The 18,076-nt window shown below is 40.6% G+C and overlaps 2 protein-coding genes across 2 annotated transcripts in view; one reads left to right on the plus strand and one right to left on the minus strand.

Annotated features, from left to right (window-relative positions):
* The window catches only part of LOC139472896 (dyslexia-associated protein KIAA0319-like protein), a 93,132-nt gene extending 83,300 nt beyond the window's left edge, over nt 1–9,832 (plus strand). Inside the window, exon 25 of the mRNA XM_071255362.1 lies at nt 143–9,832. Coding sequence (XP_071111463.1) covers nt 143–297 — 155 coding nt within the window. The 3' untranslated portion in view covers nt 298–9,832. The remainder of the gene's footprint in view (nt 1–142) is intronic.
* A 1,511-nt stretch (nt 9,833–11,343) lies between these two features.
* LOC139459908 (uncharacterized) lies at nt 11,344–13,076 on the minus strand. Its single transcript, XM_071241636.1, has 2 exons — nt 12,170–13,076; nt 11,344–11,615 (listed from the first exon to the last, which is right to left on the minus strand). The coding sequence occupies exons 1-2, from the start codon at nt 13,074–13,076 to the stop codon at nt 11,344–11,346; spliced, it is 1,179 nt and encodes a 392-aa protein (XP_071097737.1).
* Nucleotides 13,077–18,076: the final 5,000 nt, after the last annotated feature.

Below are 18,076 nucleotides of genomic sequence, written 5' to 3' on the forward strand. Positions count from 1 at the left end.
GATATTATTTTCATTAAGATGATATTTTTATCACCATATAAGAGGACATTCTGCTGGAATTGCTTTTCTTGGAATAAGTTAAGAAAGTCAAGACGATAGCCACATATTCATTACACATGTCAATGCCTTGATGTGATTGTAGGTAAGATCCAGAATAGCAGTGTGATGATCTCGGAATCTGACTTCTCCAGTGAGGAGGAAACCCTGTTTGTGAACAGCAAGAAACCAAATGGACACATACAGAAGCCCCTGAATGGCATCTCCAAACAGCATTATAAAGCCAAGCTGAAGGCATAGTGCCAGGCAGGGGAACCAGGGGCCGATGATGTGCATTGAGGGGACAGGTGCCTCATGAACAATACATCTTATCACCTTAAACCAATGGAACCTGGATGAAGATAGGAGGACCATCAGATCCATCAATACTATTGGAGGACCATCAGATCAATCAATACTACTGGCGGACCATCAGATCCATCAATACTACTGGAGGACCATCAGATCCATCAATACTATTAGAGGACCATCAGATCCATCAATACTATTGGAGGACCATCAGATCCATCAATACTACTGGAGGACCGTCAGATCCATCATTACAATTGGAGGACCATCAGTGTTTGTGTCTAGGTGTGGTATATGAGCATCTGTTGGTTTCCCTAAAAGCTCTGTGAAATGATTTTGGAAAGGATCCTTTCCATCATGATCAAGACAGATTTGAGTGCTGACACACTGGCCATGTGTTCATCTGGTGTCCATCATGGATTGTTTCTGCCAACACTGACTTGTTGCAATACTGTCAACCTTGTGATGTATTCCTGGTGCAAACAGAAATCCATAGAAGACTATCTCATGATAAACCAAGTATCATCTCTAGTATTGCCATGTACAACCAAGGGGATTTTATGTTTTTATGCAATATTTTGCAGCATTGGGTTACATTCTTTGCACTGGGACCAACATTAGTGCAAAGATTGGTCTTTGGGTTAATTTCATTTGAGAGGGAGCTAGTCACTATAGAGTTATTCTGTAGTGAATGCAACATTCCGATACTGGTGATGGTGAAAAATAAACTGTCTCAATCCATGCAGCAAGACAGAGCTACCATGATAACAACCTAAACAGTCATCACAGTACCTTCAAGAGGCATTTAGAAGCCAGTGTAATACCAGTGAAGACAGCAGTGACTTGTATTCATTTACAAAGCAGCTTCTTGGTACAAGCACTAGTACTTTAATGAAGCACTTGCTACTTGTACTTGTACTGAAACACCTTCTGTCTACATAAGGATGCAGGTATATAACAGTTGTTTAATTGCAATATTGCCAGAAGTTGTGTTGTCAATATATTATTAGATAAAAAAAGTCTCATGAAATCAGATAAGATTGTTCAAATTAACAACTTATGTTGAAACACTCCAGTGTTATTAAAAAAAAGAAATTTTGTAGTTCATTTTGATCAACGATATCCTTCTCCTCACACATTCATGTGATTGGTTTCTACATCCGTCGTGAGATATGTACTCCCAATGAGAGGAACGCCTGACATAATACTATGTGCCTGACTGGCTAGGTGTAAGTGTAATAACCATCCCTGCTGTATCCAGTGAAATCCTGGTAACCTGGACAGAGTTCTGGAGTTCCTGGAGTCCAGGGTTCCTGGTAACTACTTACAGAGTTCTCATTTGGAAACCATTAGTAATGGATCTTTCATTATGGATAGATCTTCTCAACAGTAATCATATGGAAGGGTTGTGGATAAACAGGTTCCTGCCTACCAGGGTTTCACTGTATGTCTTTATGCATTTACTTGTTAATTCCTAATGCTGTATGAACCTGTTTTATGTATATATGCCTTGTCATAATCTCTGTACGACTGGTGAATTTCTCTATCCATAGAGTGTGTAGAAACCACTATTCCAGACATGTACAGGAAGTGTTTTAGTATTAAGAATACATTGTAGCTTGTGTTGTGTAGGCCCTATCAGTAGAGAATACTATCTGACCAACCGTTTTTAATATTTGCATTCCATTTACCTTGTATTCTTCTGTCTTTCAACTGATTCCTATTCATTAGAAGAGATTTAATATTTTGTGTGACAATGGACTTTGTCTGTGACAAGCTGTGGAACTGACTGTATTTCATTTCGAGACAACTGATTGTCTTTGAGACATATAGCAGATCTTTGAAAACAAGGCTGTCACCTGTGACCGTGTGTGACATAGTCTTGATGTTTGTGTGACAGCAAGATCGACCATGAAATATTCAGTGCCGTCACCATCCATGAGAACTGATGTGAATGGAGTGTCATCACTAGCATATGTGACTAGTAGATTGTCTGTGACTGAAGACAGCAGTGATATATATAGGCCTTCATGGAAGGAAAACACTTTCAATATCCCTGATAATAATTATATTACCTGTGACAAGCAGTTGGTTGTTTATATATGTGATTGCAGTTTTAATCTGTGACTGTTTCGTGTACAGTACATAGCCATGTAGAGCAGGCAGTGTATATATGTGTGGACACTACAGATGGTATGTATATTGTGTGAGCAATTGTATAGAATATAGCATGTATTGGATCTAATATGGTATTCTGAAATTTTAACATGTTGAGATTAGTTACGTATTGACATGTTTGAAAAAACCCTTAAAAGAACCCATTTATACAATACTCAACCAATCCCGATCTTTGGATGTCAGAAATTGTTCAATAGCACCATTGTCCAGCTCTTTATCATTGATTTAAAGGATGGCTGTGAAACAATAATTTTTGAGTGAATCTTAAGGAAAATAATTCAAATGTTGACATGAGACCATACCTTTGATCTAGGGATGACATGGTGTCCGTGTCCGTGACTGATAAGTAGAATGTAGACTGAAGGTTCTCCAGGATCTATCATCTTCTTCATCTTGTACAGGATGCAGCAATTGCACCATCACTCTCCACAAACAAACGCTGTCCTTGTTATGTCCTTGTGGAAACTAGTGGCCAGGTCGACCAATGGTACTGTCTTCATACACTCCGTCTGTGGAAACTAGTGGCCAGGTCGACCAATGGTACTGTCTTCATACACTCCTTCTGTGGAAACTAGTGGCCAGGTCGACCAATGGTACTGTCTTCATACACTCCGTCTGTGGAAACTAGTGGCCAGGTCGACCAATGGTACTGTCTTCATACACTCCGTCTGTGGAAACTAGTGGCCAGGTCGACCAATGGTACTGTCTTCATACACTCCATCTGTGGAAACTAGTGGCCAGGTCGACCAATGGTACTGTCTTCATACACTCCGTCTGTGGAAACTAGTGGCCAGGTCGACCAATGGTACTGTCTTCATACACTCCGTCTGTGGAAACTAGTGGCCAGGTCGACCAATGGTACTGTCTTCATACACTCAGTCTGTGGAAACTAGTGGCCAGGTCGACCAATGGTACTGTCTTCATTCACTCAGTCTGTGGAAACTAGTGGCCAGGTCGACCAATGGTACTGTCTTCATACACTCCGTCTGTGGAAACTAGTGGCCAGGTCGACCAATGGTACTGTCTTCATACACTCCGTCTGTGGAAACTAGTGGCCAGGTCGACCAATGGTACTGTCTTCATACACTCCGTCTGTGGAAACTAGTGGCCAGGTCGACCAATGGTACTGTCTTCATACACTCAGTCTGTCACCTAGATCACTTGCGCAAAGTCTGAATTTTCAACAAAAAAAACATTTTCGTACAAGTAAGCTCAGCTAATGTATTGGTGAAATCTACTGAAAATGACACTTTGGTCTAATAGATTCAAAAGCTTTTGGCACAGACTCTACCTGTGTAAGGCTATTCTATTGCTGAATATGTTGCTGCACATTTCAAAATATGCCTGGACTGGCATCTATGGGCAAGACACACAAACAACAGAAAAACAGTGGTATAGAGAGCCATTATTTTGTACCTTGGTTAAAGCCACACAGGGCACGCAGACATGTTTTAGCCCCAACAGTCTCTCTAGCCACTGATTCCGAGGTAGCAAACTGGCTTCTCTCATTGAGTAGTTTCAGAGACCAAAGATGTCAAAGATTTCTTTTATGTTGAATTCACATCACTACAAAAAAAAAGATGATACTTTGACTGATCCATGATAACATACTAAGTGATGGTGCAGCATGATCTGGATGGGTGCTCCTTGGAATACAAGGAATCGTAGTGGCATGGCAACCAGTCGGTTAACATTTAGAGCTATGATAGTCTCTGACCATGGCAAGTGGACCTTGCTTGAAATAAGTGATGGTGTTTGTCATGAATCCTGGATATCAAGGTGTCACAGCAGATGATGGTTCCTGGAGGACGTGAGGATGGTATGTAGACGAACTGCAATAATAGAGTATAAATTGCCTCATGTCTTGTGATGACTTGTACATAACAAATTTCTATCTTTTTACTGTAAATAACCCTATTTTGGGAAGATATATTTTGTACACATTCCTCTCAGTACAGTATCAAATGGAGATTAGTTTTTAACCCTATTTTGTCCACGTATTGGTCTATTTTGGAAATATTTAGTATGTTGATTTTTGGTGTTATTTCGGTTATGTTTGGTTCCACATGAATGTCCTGGGTTATGTATGGTATGTCTTCTACTACCTTGGTCCTATTTTGATGTTTTTGCAACAAATTATTGTTATTCTGTTAATATGTTGTTTTCAGTCAAGGGGTTTGTCAAAGGTTCAGTGAAAGTTTCCATGATAGGTTAATTTAGTTTCTGTTTTCACAATATTCCCTAGTCCGATCTGAATGAACTCCAAACCTACAGCTCTCCTTTCAACTACTTCAAAATGTCCCTCAACCATGCATTGTGAGGTATGTTTGACAGCAGTGTTTAACATAGACTTTATTACAGGAAAGCACTTGTACTTTTTTAAAGCGTGTTTCAAAGCTCATTTTATAGACAATACAAACATCAAGTCTACATAGTCACAATTGCCGAAACTGTTCAGCAAGCCTTTTCAATGTCAATAAATTAAATGTGAACTGTAACAAAGCTTTCAAACTTGAAACAAAAGGAGCCCATCTCATCAACCCTAGACAACCCTTATACCACATTTGGTTCCACTGCACAATTGCTGCTTCTTCTGAGTAGCCAATGGATTTACTGCGTAAGTGTGTTGGAAGCTGTACACGTCTGAAATACTCAACAGCATTGTGTCAGTTTGTAGAGTTCAATGAAACCCTTTATATCAGTGTGTGGTGACATTCCTTGATGAATAAGTCAGTAATATGGTGCTTCATGTCCATCAACCCATATATTTTGAAGAATCTGATATATGTAAATGTTTTAGAAATCCGCTGATGAACTTGGAGAAATATGTCCTTGATGCATTGATGCTTTAAATGACATTTGAAATTCTTTTTCGTTCTCTGACAGTGTTTTTAGTACAAATGTATTTGTATTCTGTGTGGGTAGCTGAACAAATACCTTATCTTGTGCTACAGGATATAAATAAAAGCTGCAGTCCTGAAAGCTATGCTTCTTGCAAGGAATATGAAGGTATATTTACTGTTTTACTAGGGACGTGGTGGGCTTGGATATGGCCAATATGTGCCAAGGTAACAGAGCAACTAAGCCAGGCAACAATTACTTATTAATAAGCTACCGGTAATGAACACAAGTATTTGTTTGTGAATGGTTGGTTTCTCTTGTTCATCGATTTTGCAGTTACACAGTATAAACACACAGAACACAATACATACTTTTAACCACACCATATATCAACAGCGAACATTTCATTGTGTTTGGATTAGTTTTTATTATTTTTAATTGTTCATTAGATGAAGGAGGGGTATAGGTTCCTTAGCTCCTGTCCCTAGTACCCCCATCTCCCCCATGAAATACCCATGTAACCATTCCCAGACTCATTCCATACATCAATGTTGGGTGGCACAGTGGTTAAAGTGTTAACTTGCAACACCTAGATTCCGTCATATATTTTTTTACATGTCAATGTTTCAAATATAGAATAAGCTACTTGGTACTCAAAATTAAGGATTACCTTTCCCTCGTGAAAGAATATTGTACGTTTATTACCAAAGCCTCATGGCTTGCACAGGTCATTGAGATAATCCGTTATTCCTCGTAACTTGTTGGTTAGTTACTGACTCACCTTAGTCACAGTCCCTAGATTGTGCAGGGCATCGGTTCCGACAGAAGCCAGTTACTGCAATGCTTGCTCAAGCTAGTTCAATATTAACTCAACTTATGACACACTCATATGGCCAATGTAATGGCGAAATCATGAGCATCTGTTGATTCTACTCTGGAATCAACAGATCTGAGTGACTTCTCCGATTTAAGCCATGTTAGGGTTGATACATAACTTCTCTATGATTTTGCATAATGACCTATAGTTGCATCAGTTTTACATGCTTAAAATGCACATCCGAAATGTCTAGTGAATTCCTGGCTCTGTATCAATCACAAAGCCAATAATGATACATCACCATGATGGTTTAAGAATGGTGAACTAATGAGGTTTAAAGGTTTTTAATCATAACAGGAAAATGAAAAATGTTTTTGTCAAGTGGCTGTAAAAATGTCTTGGCTATAGTTCTTGTGTGTGATTGAAGTTCGCAAGAAAATTTCTGTGTTTGCTTCTTTGTAAGTGATGCCTTCTTGTTGCTGACAGTAGTTTGAATAAGTTTACAGCTTCTTATTAACTGCATAATATATTTACTGTAGTCTGAATTTTTCATAATGGTTTGTGATGCTGGAGGCAGATTTAGAAGGGACATTCTTCAGAAATTTCACCATTCTTAAGATTGAAGTGCATTTTATGTCATGACGATATGTCCATGTTATGAAAAATAACAGATTGAAACATAATTAAGATTCTGCAAATATGATATTATTACATGAGTTGGGCATCTCAGATAATGAAAACCAATCCATAATAATACTGACCTAAGATGTGCTCAACATTGTGTAGTTCTTCCACACATAATGCTTGTTACTACAAGGTATTACTGATGCCATAATGCAACATTCAAACATGGAGGCATGCATCATCCATATGTTTTGTAGAACTATAAATAGGATTAGACCACTGTCAGTGTTGTTACTACCTATTCCTATACCAAGTTTCATGAGATTAACGGTGGGTGTAACACAAGAACTGGTGGAAGATTTGTATTGTCTGACCTTCACAATAACAACATATCGGTAGTTATCACTATACAATGAACTTCATTTGTTGACATGAATATGTAAAGGCCTTACATTGTAAAGACCTTACACTACGTCAGAGCTAGTATAGCAGTCCATGGCTGCCTCAAGTTTTAAGTTGACTTAAATAGTCCAGTACATATCATTTTTTAATTTTTTATTTAATCCTCAAATCAAAATGAATTGTTAAATGTCTCCATCCCTTAACCAATAGTAGATCCGCTTGTTGTGTTCATAAGATGAAGTTGCCAAGAGCTGTAAGTAGCCTGTTTATTCTGTGATGGGGGGGCACGGGTGGCCCAGTCTAACGCGCCGCGATTCGCTGTGCTGAGTTGCGTCCCTTGGGCACGCCAGAAACCTATGATTGTGGGTTCGAATCCCAGTTCGCCCTGATTATGTCTCTAGGTTTGTCAGCACCATACCCCTGCTCGTGGGTTTCACCGAAGTGGTATAACGTCTGTGACCTGCATCACTTCGGGCTTTCCTCCCACATGAAGCTGACCCACCGTGATATAACTGGAAAACTGTTACAAGCGGCGTTAAACCCAACTCACTCACTCACTATTCTGTGATGGCATAAGTTTGAAAGTATGAGATGGAGGTTTACCAGATCTTATATTTTCACAAATATGCATGTTTTATTTTTAGTTGTACAACTCGATGTTGATATAATCTGCAATGTAAATATTATAAGTGTGGCTGTATTAGTTTTTGCATAGCTATAAATAAGTAGTGGAGTATAAAGTCCTTGGCCCCATTCCACAAAGTGATCTTAGCGCTAAGTCGATCGTAACTCCCATTCTTTAACACTGACTTACGACAATCGTAGTGCTAAGATCACTTTGTGGAACGGGGCCCTGGTGGTAATATTGCATTTGTCAAAGAACCAGTCACCATTCTGAATAATCTGTACACAACACTGCACATCGTAATATATCTCACAGATAACAGATTCAGTTCTGACAAAATCTAACATTATGTACTTAATAAATCAGACCTGCACTTTAGATACATCCTACCAAAGAAGCCTTTGACTGGGAGGTACTGACCATTTGATTTTCTGAGGAGGACAGGTCTTTATAGTCAGAGACAGTATATCTTTTCAGTCACTAGTTCAAGACCAACAGCTTTCTTTCTGTTATGCAAGTATGTTCTTCATGTTTTTGTTCAAGATGTACAGCATGTTCAGTAAACAATTTTCTTTTGTCATAAAATCTGGGGCAAAATTGTTTTGTTCAGGGTTTTCTGGAACAATTGGTTTTTTTCACACAAAAAAAACACTAGACCTTGCTTTCCTCAGCTTAACCTATGTTATACAAGAGTTGATGTGAGTTTGGTCAGCTTAGTTCTAGTAATGAATATAGGATGGTAATCTACATGGATGAAAGTAAAATTATCTATAAGTGGTAGGTGTGCTAGTGTTGAAGGAGGTAGAGTGGGGTTACTAATGGGCGTATACATGTGTGTGTGGCTCGTACACAGGAGAGAACTAAATAAGAATACTGTTGAGTTTATATGATGATTGTATTTATTTTTATTCTATTATAAATGTTTGATTACTAATCCATTGTGTAGCATCTAATCAGTATACCAAATGGCTCGTTTCTATACAGAAATTGAACGTTTATCTATGTTAACTTTACTAATGTTATGTAGTTAGAAAATGTTTGTGTTCATTTACTAATAATAGTTGTAGATAAATATATATTGATTAAAAATATTTACACTAAATTCCACTATCAAAGAGTCTACAGAAAATCTTGATTTGTATATTTTCACCTTATTTGTTATTTGATGCATAATGTCAAGGAAAGGGGTGAAACATACTCCACATTCACATCTTATTATTTAGTTGCTGTACAAATGATAGACCTATGAAATATGTATTATTGCCGGACATGTATCAAGCATGCCAGAGCCAAAATCAGACTGGTTCCTACCCTTGAAGAAACACCAAAGGTTTCTTCTTTATTGTCTTGATCTTGTGTCATTTCAAAGAACTAGAGGTGGTCGGGTAGCCTAGTGGTTAAAGCGTTCGCTCATCACACCGAAGACCCGGGTTCGATTCCCGACATGGGTACAATCTGTGAAGCCCATTTATGGTGTCCCCCGACATGATATTGCTGGAATATTGCCAAAAGCGGCGTAATACCATCTCACTCACTCACTCAAAGAACTAAGGGGGCAGTTCAACAGTTTGATATGGGGTAAAATCTTGAATTCCTTAAATTGGTTGGTAGTTGGTCTACAGCATTTTCATCTGACAAAATAAACTTTTCAGGGATGTACATGCAGTTCACGTCCACAACTAACTAACTGTAATGGTTTTATCCTAACGTAAACATCATCTTCATGGAAGGTGTAAAAACAGTGAAACAGCTCAGTGAAAAGTAGCATGACATACCCAAATCCGCTATGTTATTAATCCTTGCGAAGTGGACTTGATGAAAGAATCTCTTCGAGGATGTGAACATTATTTGAACTGCTCTTTTAGAAAGTTGTGCTATTAATACCGTTTTCTGCACATTATTATATTTATTACATTCCCATGACAAATTTAACGAACATGTTTTGTAGGATCTAGTTACAACGATAGCATCAGTCTTGCCCTGAAGTAGTATCTAAACTCTAAATGACACAGGATAAGAATGTACAGATGATACACGCAGTCAGCATCCTAGTGCGTAATCTACGATGTTTATTAACGATTCATTCAGGCATCCTTAAACAGTCTGACTTTTGTTGAAGGTACTGCCATGAAAAGCATTCCATTGATTTGACATTACACTCAGTTTGATCTGTCACAGAACAATCCGCCTGTGTACCCTGCGTGTGTCGTGCTTGTCGTTCCTCGACAATCTGCTTGCTGCATACTGTGCTGCTTCATTATTGTGTTGCTCAAACGTTGTGCTCCAGTTTGTTTTTACCTGTATCAATTCCATATAATGTGTATGTGTTGTTTGATTTCCACTGTACAGATGTTTGGACTATAAATAAATCAGGGACCAAATAAACTCTTAATCTCCATCTAGGAAAGACTTGATTTCATATTTTCTGTTGCTGTTTTAAGAACTTAAGACCTGACTATTTGTATGCTTTAGTAGAACTTATTTCTGCACTACCATTGGACATTTTGGTAAGCCCAGGAACATATATGATTGTGATAAAACAAGTGAGTGAAATGCCAGAGAAATTTGTAAGATGAGATTCAGAATTTGAATCGCGAATCTGGTGTTCCCCGCCGTGATATTACTAAATGGTATATTACTAAATGCGGCGTACAACCTAACTCACTAACTCACAAGCCGTTAAATCCAATTCATTCCCTTTGACACACCAATGTCCACATATTGCTGATTCAAAAATGAATGTCTGTCCCATGTCTGAGACTATACTGAATGGCATCACCCCTCAGCGCGACAGTTTTTACGGTACTGCACATTTAACAAGAGTGGAAACGTAAAAAATACAAATTTCTAAAATTTCTAAATAGCAAAAGGCACCAGTTCAGCATGTACTTGACAGACCTGCAAAGTTTGATGAAAAAATATTGAACGGTTTCTGAGTTATGCTCCGGAAACGAAACGTGACGGGCGGACGTAAGGACGGACGGACGGAGCCCGTTTCTATATCCCCCGCCAACTTTGTTGGGCGGGGGATAATAAGGGAACTGGAATGTGAACATACATGATTAGTCATACATGATAGACATAAAAAAGCCACCGGAGATATACCTGTTAAGGATGGATCAATTGTTAGTGTTTAACACAACATCTTTGTACTAATACATCGCTAAGGAAGAGAGTCTTACTGGTATATCAGGAAGGTCACCGGAACTCCAACAAGTTGATATCTGAAAAAACTATATCGGATTGTAAGTAGCTGAAATACAAATATAGTGCTTCAGAAATGTCTGTAAAACGAAATTGAAGAATGCTGAGATGAATACAATTAGTTGAGCTTTCCTTTTTTGGTCAGCACTGTATTGCCTAAAAAGCAAAAACATTCAATCGAAGTCGGGTACTTGTACACACTACATGTCGTCTTCTGGTGCTGAAGATTCACATTTTCCCTTCCCTGAAACCATAATGTCTTGACAATAAGTGTTAGTCCTGCTATGTATATAAAACCTGATTACATCTAATATCTTAGATGCCTGTCATTGTGAAAGTGTCTCTGTTTAAAGAAGCCTGCAAGATAGGAGTAGTGAAATGAGACTGACGACCCACCTGGAACACAGTGCAGTGGTTCTGGAGTCCACGTCGCATCCCAGCACTGTACAGTGAGGTTGCTCTGTCCCTCAGGAAACCCCCAGCCGACTTTGCAGGTGAGGACGACTGATGCTCCCGAGGAGGCGTGGCAGCTGGAGGCTACAGCGTTAGTCAGCATCCTCAGACAGGGGCAACTGCTTGCTGTCGACACGGCACACAGGCATCACCACCAAACCAACTTTAGACTTCATTAAAACGTTCCAAAATTTGTTCATGCTTATCCTGTTTTATACCATGTTCTATTAAAGTAGTTATCGGTTTCTATACATTATCATACGTTCGTAACATTGGTTAAGGCAGCCAAGAATGGGATTATTTTCAAGATGCTATTAATAGCCCCCATTGTTGTTTGCATGTATTTAATATTTGTTGTAAATGAAACTCAAATTGGCTGTTGGTATATGTTTGATGCATTTTAAAAACACCTTTTTTAAAAAAGTTATTCTTAAATTGTTGACATCATATTACTAAAATATATATTTGACTCATCACACTTCCAATTCAGATTATACAGGGGGGGCGGTCGGGTAGCCTAGTGGTTAAAGCGTTCGCCCGTCACGCCGAAGACCCGGGTTCGATTTCCGACATGGGTTCAATGTGTGAAGCCCATTTCCGGTGTCCCCCGCCGTAATATTGCTAAAAGCGGCGTAAAAACCATACCCACTCACTCAGATTATAAAAATGTATAAAGTTACCTTCGTTTTCGGAATAGTAGGAGCTGCATGTATATATGTAGGAGCTGTTAGTTATTGAGGACATCACGGCTTCAGAAGGAGCTGCTGCTATCATAGGAGCAGTCGTTGTATCAGAGGGAGGCTGGCGTTTGGTGGACGATGGGATGACTGATTCTGATGTTGGGTGGAGCAGGTCACCATTGTCTGTTGTACTGGAACCGATTGTCTCAGACTCGACTCCAGTGATTCCAGAGTCGCCATCTGTTGCAAGGCCTTGGTCAAAGGTGGCTGTCTCTTGGGTTGAGATCAATGCAGATGTGGATATTGAGTATAGCATGTCTGGGTGGTTTGTGGGGTGACTAGATTCTAAGATTCGACTACGCATTGATGTAAATATCAAAGGCGTTTCAGTACCCTTTACGATGACAGATCGTGAACTTGCAGACTGCTCCAGAAAATCCCCGACGACAGTACTGTCCATCTCTTGACTTGTTATTAGAGAACTGAAGCCTACACTAGAAACACTGGAACGAAATGGAGACTGTAGGTATGTTGGTCCACTACTGCTTGGATCTGACCAAACCGGACTTTGTACTTTCAGGCCAGAGAGACCACGGATCGTATCTGATGATGATTCAGAACCTGGAGACGGTGTGGAGTCCATGCTACTTGGCGTCAGTGTTGAAGTAGGTAGTACAGGTGTTGTTGAGATATACCGCGAAATCGAAACATCCCGTGATGCATACCAAACAGACCTCGATGGTGATTCCCAGACATCTTGGATGACGGGAGCACTACTAATAACTGATCCTTGCTGCTTCGATAAAGACAGCAATGTCAGACTCAGGGTTTGAGATGTGCTTGGTGTTAGTGTCCGCTCAAGGTCGGTGTCGATACCTACAGAAACAAATAATGATTTTGGTATCATTTCGGTGGCATGTCAATTCGAGTCAAGTATTGAGTCAATGATAAGTGGCGAAAAACGGAATGTTCGATGTTCGACTACAAGTGTATGTGCCTATTATTTATCATCTGTTTTCCAAAAAAATGTACTTGCCGCAAGCAGATTGTGTTAGAATTTCTTGTCCGTTGTCGGCTGTCACCCGCAGCAGAAGTGTGTTGGAGGTGGTGATACCATTGTAAAGAAACTGGTCACAGTCTGTCGCAAGCTCCACAGATTCCACCTTATCTTTGTCTGCAGATGGAAGAGGAATGTTTACAGTTGCATGTTTGAACACACTACTATCTGACACGGGGGGATCATTCCACTGAATCGTTGACGATGTCATTATGCAACTACAACCATCATGGTCTACCAGTGGGTGAGTTGGGTTTAACTCGTTTAGTTATATCAGGGCTTGCCAACTTAATCCGGGAGGAGAGCTCTGCGTAACAACCCGTGGATGATTACAACTTTGGCCAATTCCACCAGCATCGGTACTTTATTGACAAACGGGTGATCATAATCTGGGTTCTTGAGAGCCACGACCTGTTGTGAGAGCTATGGCCCTTATGTGAGAGCTATGGCCTGCTGTAAGAGCCATGACCTGTTTTGAGAGCCATGGCGTGTTGTGAGAGCCATGACCTGTTGTGAGAGCCACGACCTGTTGTGAGAGCTACGGCCTGTTGTGAGAGCTATGGCCTGTTGTGAGAGCTATGACCTGTTGTGAGAGCTATAGCGTGTTGTGAGATCTATGATCTGTTGTGAGAGACATGATCTGTTGTGAGAGACATGATCTGTTGTGAGAGCCATGACCTGTTGTGAGAGCTAAGACCTGGTGTGAGAGCCATGACCTGTTGTGAGAGCGATGACCTGTTGTATGCTGTAATATCCAGACCGACAGAAGCATCAAATCCTGAACGAGTGGGGACAGACCAAAATTTGTACCCCATAAAACAATTCACCAGAAATTGTGCGATGTTTAGCTAGCTCTTACGACTGTATCTGCTCACTCACCCACATTGTACCACAGCGCCAAGCCCCCTCCTGCACACATCTGGTCTGCGTGACCAGAACATGGAATGTCGCAGTGGTCAGGCGTCATCAACTCCGTCGAGGAAGGGATCTCTGTGACACAGTAGCAGTCCTCACCAGACACCACAGCAAGCTCACTCAGGTTCCCCCGACACAGTTCCTTACATAACAAGGCTGTCATGTCTCCTGAGTCGGCAATATGGAGGAATTCCATCGAGGTGAGATGAAGCCTCCTGCAGCCTCTGAAACCTAAAGAAGAATGTTTGTATACTGGCGAAAAAAGTTGTGTAAATGCTGTGTGCCAACCAAATTCTTGCTAGCCAACATTTGATTTTGCACATGCGAATAATTTACCTCTTTTGCCATTCGTAATCTTCTAAAAAGGGATAGGATCAAGCAAATCACAATATGAGCAATCAAACACAATTTATATGTAACACAACAAAGTTATTGTCTTTTGTTTGGTATTAGGATCCTTACCACGTTCCTGTTTACAGATGTATCCCCAGGTGGTGTTTGGCGTCATGTAGCAGTCTCTGAGAATGACACTGTCATCAGTCCGGACAACGCAGCACAGTGTAGCAGCTGTACACTGGTTAGAGAAGGGCGGGTTGTTGTCAAACAGTACTGGGCCAGCCCAACGTAGGGAGCCTGACAGTGTGACATCCGTCAGACCAACTAGCCATTGGTCAACGGGAGCAAAGAGCGGAGATCCTGAAGCAGGATAGTTGCATTTGTATTGATTATAAACAAAACATATGCATTTGTTTCGACCCTTAAGATACAGAAAACTATGTCTATAGTGAACACGCTTATAATGAAATGGCGGATATAACGAACTGTTTTTCTTGTTCCGGTCATTTGCTGTGTATATGTTGTGTATATGCTTATAACGAACAACGGTTATTACGAACTAACATAAGTGGTCCCTTTGAGTGCGTTTAATGTATATGTTTTTTAATGGAGTGAACACATAATGCTGTCACATCAGCAAAATGTCAAATAATTGGGTATATGCATATACAACAAAACATATTGCGTCTGATAATTTCAATACACGTCAATATACTTCGGCTAGATGTGACAGATATTTTAGCGGTGTTCAAGGACTAAGAACCTCGTATTGTTGTAACAATGAAGTCTAGTTCATCCTGGGAGAGTACAGACGTCAGGTAACCGCCTCCCTCTTTGAAACAGTCGGCGTTGTCAACGCTGAAGACGTTTTGTGACGCCACCACGAACTGGTAGAAGTTGCCCCTCCAATACTTCCAGTCCTCGGGAGCGAGCTCCAGACGGGGAACAGCGTTCACTCGCAACTCTGAATAGAAGAATGTGTTGATAGGGTTGTAGTTTTGATATATGCAAGAATTTGCAAAACGACACATGCCATCTCGAAAAGGCTCAATACCTTATGTTGGTCTCACAATCAGTACCTGTATAGAAGCAGTTCTGGACGATCGGAGAACTGTCCTCATCACGATCCAGTAGGTAATGTCCGGGGATGCGTACCCCCTGCCTGTACAGATCTGCACAGGTACCAGCAACATCTTCGTACTGTCCTGGAGACACGTATTCATAATAATTCAGAATTAGAAATCCCAGTGCGTTCTATCCTTGTACTCTCATGTTGACACTCCCCAACTTATTTTAGAGATACAAATATAATTATTATTTTAGCACATTTAGACAAACATAAGAACTACACAAAACCTCTTTCTTAGTTTCACCTGTCCTAATCCTACAACCAATTTCAACGTACAAGTTACATTTATATTAGGAATATTATAAAGTGTACAATGCGTAAGTGTTACTTGTAATAATAAAAAAGGGTTTTCGTCTGATTTCTCCTTCCATATTTGGTGGAACGAAATTCTGAATTATATAGGAAGGAGAACGGACATCGATAAGACACTTCGGTTTGTCCATTATGAGTGAGTGAGCGAGTATGGTTCTACGCCGCTTTTAGCAATATTCCAGCTATATCACGGTGGGGGACACCAGAAACCACACATTGTACCCATGTCGGGAATCGAACCCGGGTCTTCGGTGGGACGAGCGAACGCTTTAACCACTGGGTTACCCGACCGCCCATGTGCATTATGTAACTTAGATGTAATTGAACATAGAACTCAATTTGTTTGGATATGCCACGTATATCTTAATATTCGTTCAAAATATTTCCCATTTTCAGTGTCCATACTTATGCTAACCCAAGGGATAATGTGATAACAACTCTACAGTCCTCTGATGTAAGCGTTCCAAAATATTTAGCAAATTACATTAAAGATGCCAACAATATCCGATTTTCACAATTGTAAATACTCGATGTTGCACTTATTTTTCAAAATATCGTCATTGTATTAATTGTACTTGGGCCGGAGGCCTTATTACTGAAGAAAATGATTGATTGGTTTTAAACGTTTATCTGTTTTTTTCCATTAAAGCAAAATTCAAATCTTAGGGATAAATAACCCCTCTACCTCTGTGCTGACTTACGCATATCCAGTAAATTTAGATACTGGCCAAACTCGTCCCCACATCTCTGATCGTTGTCTCCGGGACACGCGGTGTCACATCGTCTGATTTCAGTTCTAGACGTCAACGACATCTGGATGTTACTGAAACAGTAACACTTCCCCCTCCACGCAGCTGCCACGTCGACGTGCCTGCCCCGACACGCCTGCACACACACCTGCAGGGTCAGGACGTCCGTCTCCAAGGGAGCCACGCTGCTCAGATACATGCCGAAGTCCCAAGCATTGTAGCAGCCGGTGACACCTGTCAGAAGAGATCAGGAGAGTGACGAACAACGTTGATCAACTGAAGGGTTCTCGACAGTTCCGCAAAACATTTTAATGATAAAATATTCTCTTAAAATGAATGTGTAAATGAATGTAGTGAATTCTTCGGTATAAACTATTTCAGCCAGAAAATGGTGAAAAAGAAATTGTGTTAAATCTTTTCACTTGTTTCACTGACAAAATGTCCCGTTCATAAAGCGCTGTACTTACGTCTACGCCTAGATGGGTAGTCGTGATAATAGGATCCCGATCGAGGGACATTGTCTTTCCATTTCATTTAACACTGACGTCGCTCATATGTACTGCGACGATATGACAAACAGGCCTATGCATTCTATGGTCTAGAGTCTTAGGATATGTCGCATTCATCGAGGAGACATATCATCACACAAAAAACACACGTCATTCATTCATGGTGTTGAAGTATCACCTTGCACAAACCTAGACATTTTAGACAAACATGTCGGTCCAGAGAAAGAAATATTGTTACACACCTCTATTCTTCTGGCAGATGAATGCATTATTGTCTGTGCAATGGATATTGACCAGATCTCGTTCTTCAGTTCTGAAGACAGCACATCGGCCGCCAGAAGGTTTGGGGTAGTGATCTGCCCACACGGAGTCATCAAACAGCGAGCCGTCTAGCCACAGGAACACACCTGTGCCCCAGGGGTCTGTCACGCCCAGTAGTAGCTGGGACACGGCCACAGATGTGGCAATAGGGGAGATGTAGTCTTGTAACTCGTCCAACTCTTGACCAGCAGACAGCAGTTCTGACTCAAAGAGTCTGCAGATATCGGCAGCTTCTTTGAGTGTCTTCCTTAGAGGAAACACTCTCACGCATCTCTCGTTAGGGATCGACCACCAGTTTAGCGGGCAGGTGTCAAAATCTGCAAAAGAGTTAACAGTATTTCAGTTATATCACGGCGTGTCAGCTTGATGTGGGAGGCATTATAAAACGTCAATGCCAGAGTGAGTGAGTGAGTGAGTATGGTTTTACGCCGCTTTTTAGCAATATTCCAGCAATATCACGGCGGGAGACACCAGAAATGGGCTTCACACATTGTACCCATGTCGGGAATCGAACCCGGCGTGACGAGCAAACGCTTTAACTACGAGGCTACCCGGCTGCCCCAACGCCAGAGAATAGAT

Source organism: Haliotis cracherodii, unplaced genomic scaffold (genome assembly GCF_022045235.1).
Source record: "Haliotis cracherodii isolate W230 unplaced genomic scaffold, xgHalCrac1.p SCAF_1, whole genome shotgun sequence".
Classification (NCBI taxonomy): domain Eukaryota; kingdom Metazoa; phylum Mollusca; class Gastropoda; order Lepetellida; family Haliotidae; genus Haliotis; species Haliotis cracherodii.

What these genes read in the sequence shown, in the direction of transcription:
- LOC139459908 (XM_071241636.1), bottom strand. Translation starts at nt 13,076, where the DNA reads ATGATACCAAAATCATTATTTGTTTCTGTAGGTATCGACACCGACCTT. An exon ending in CTACTATTCCGAAAACGAAG is followed by an intron (nt 11,616 to 12,169) that starts GTAACTTTATAC and finishes CCGTGTCGACAG; the next exon opens with CAAGCAGTTGCCCCTGTCTG.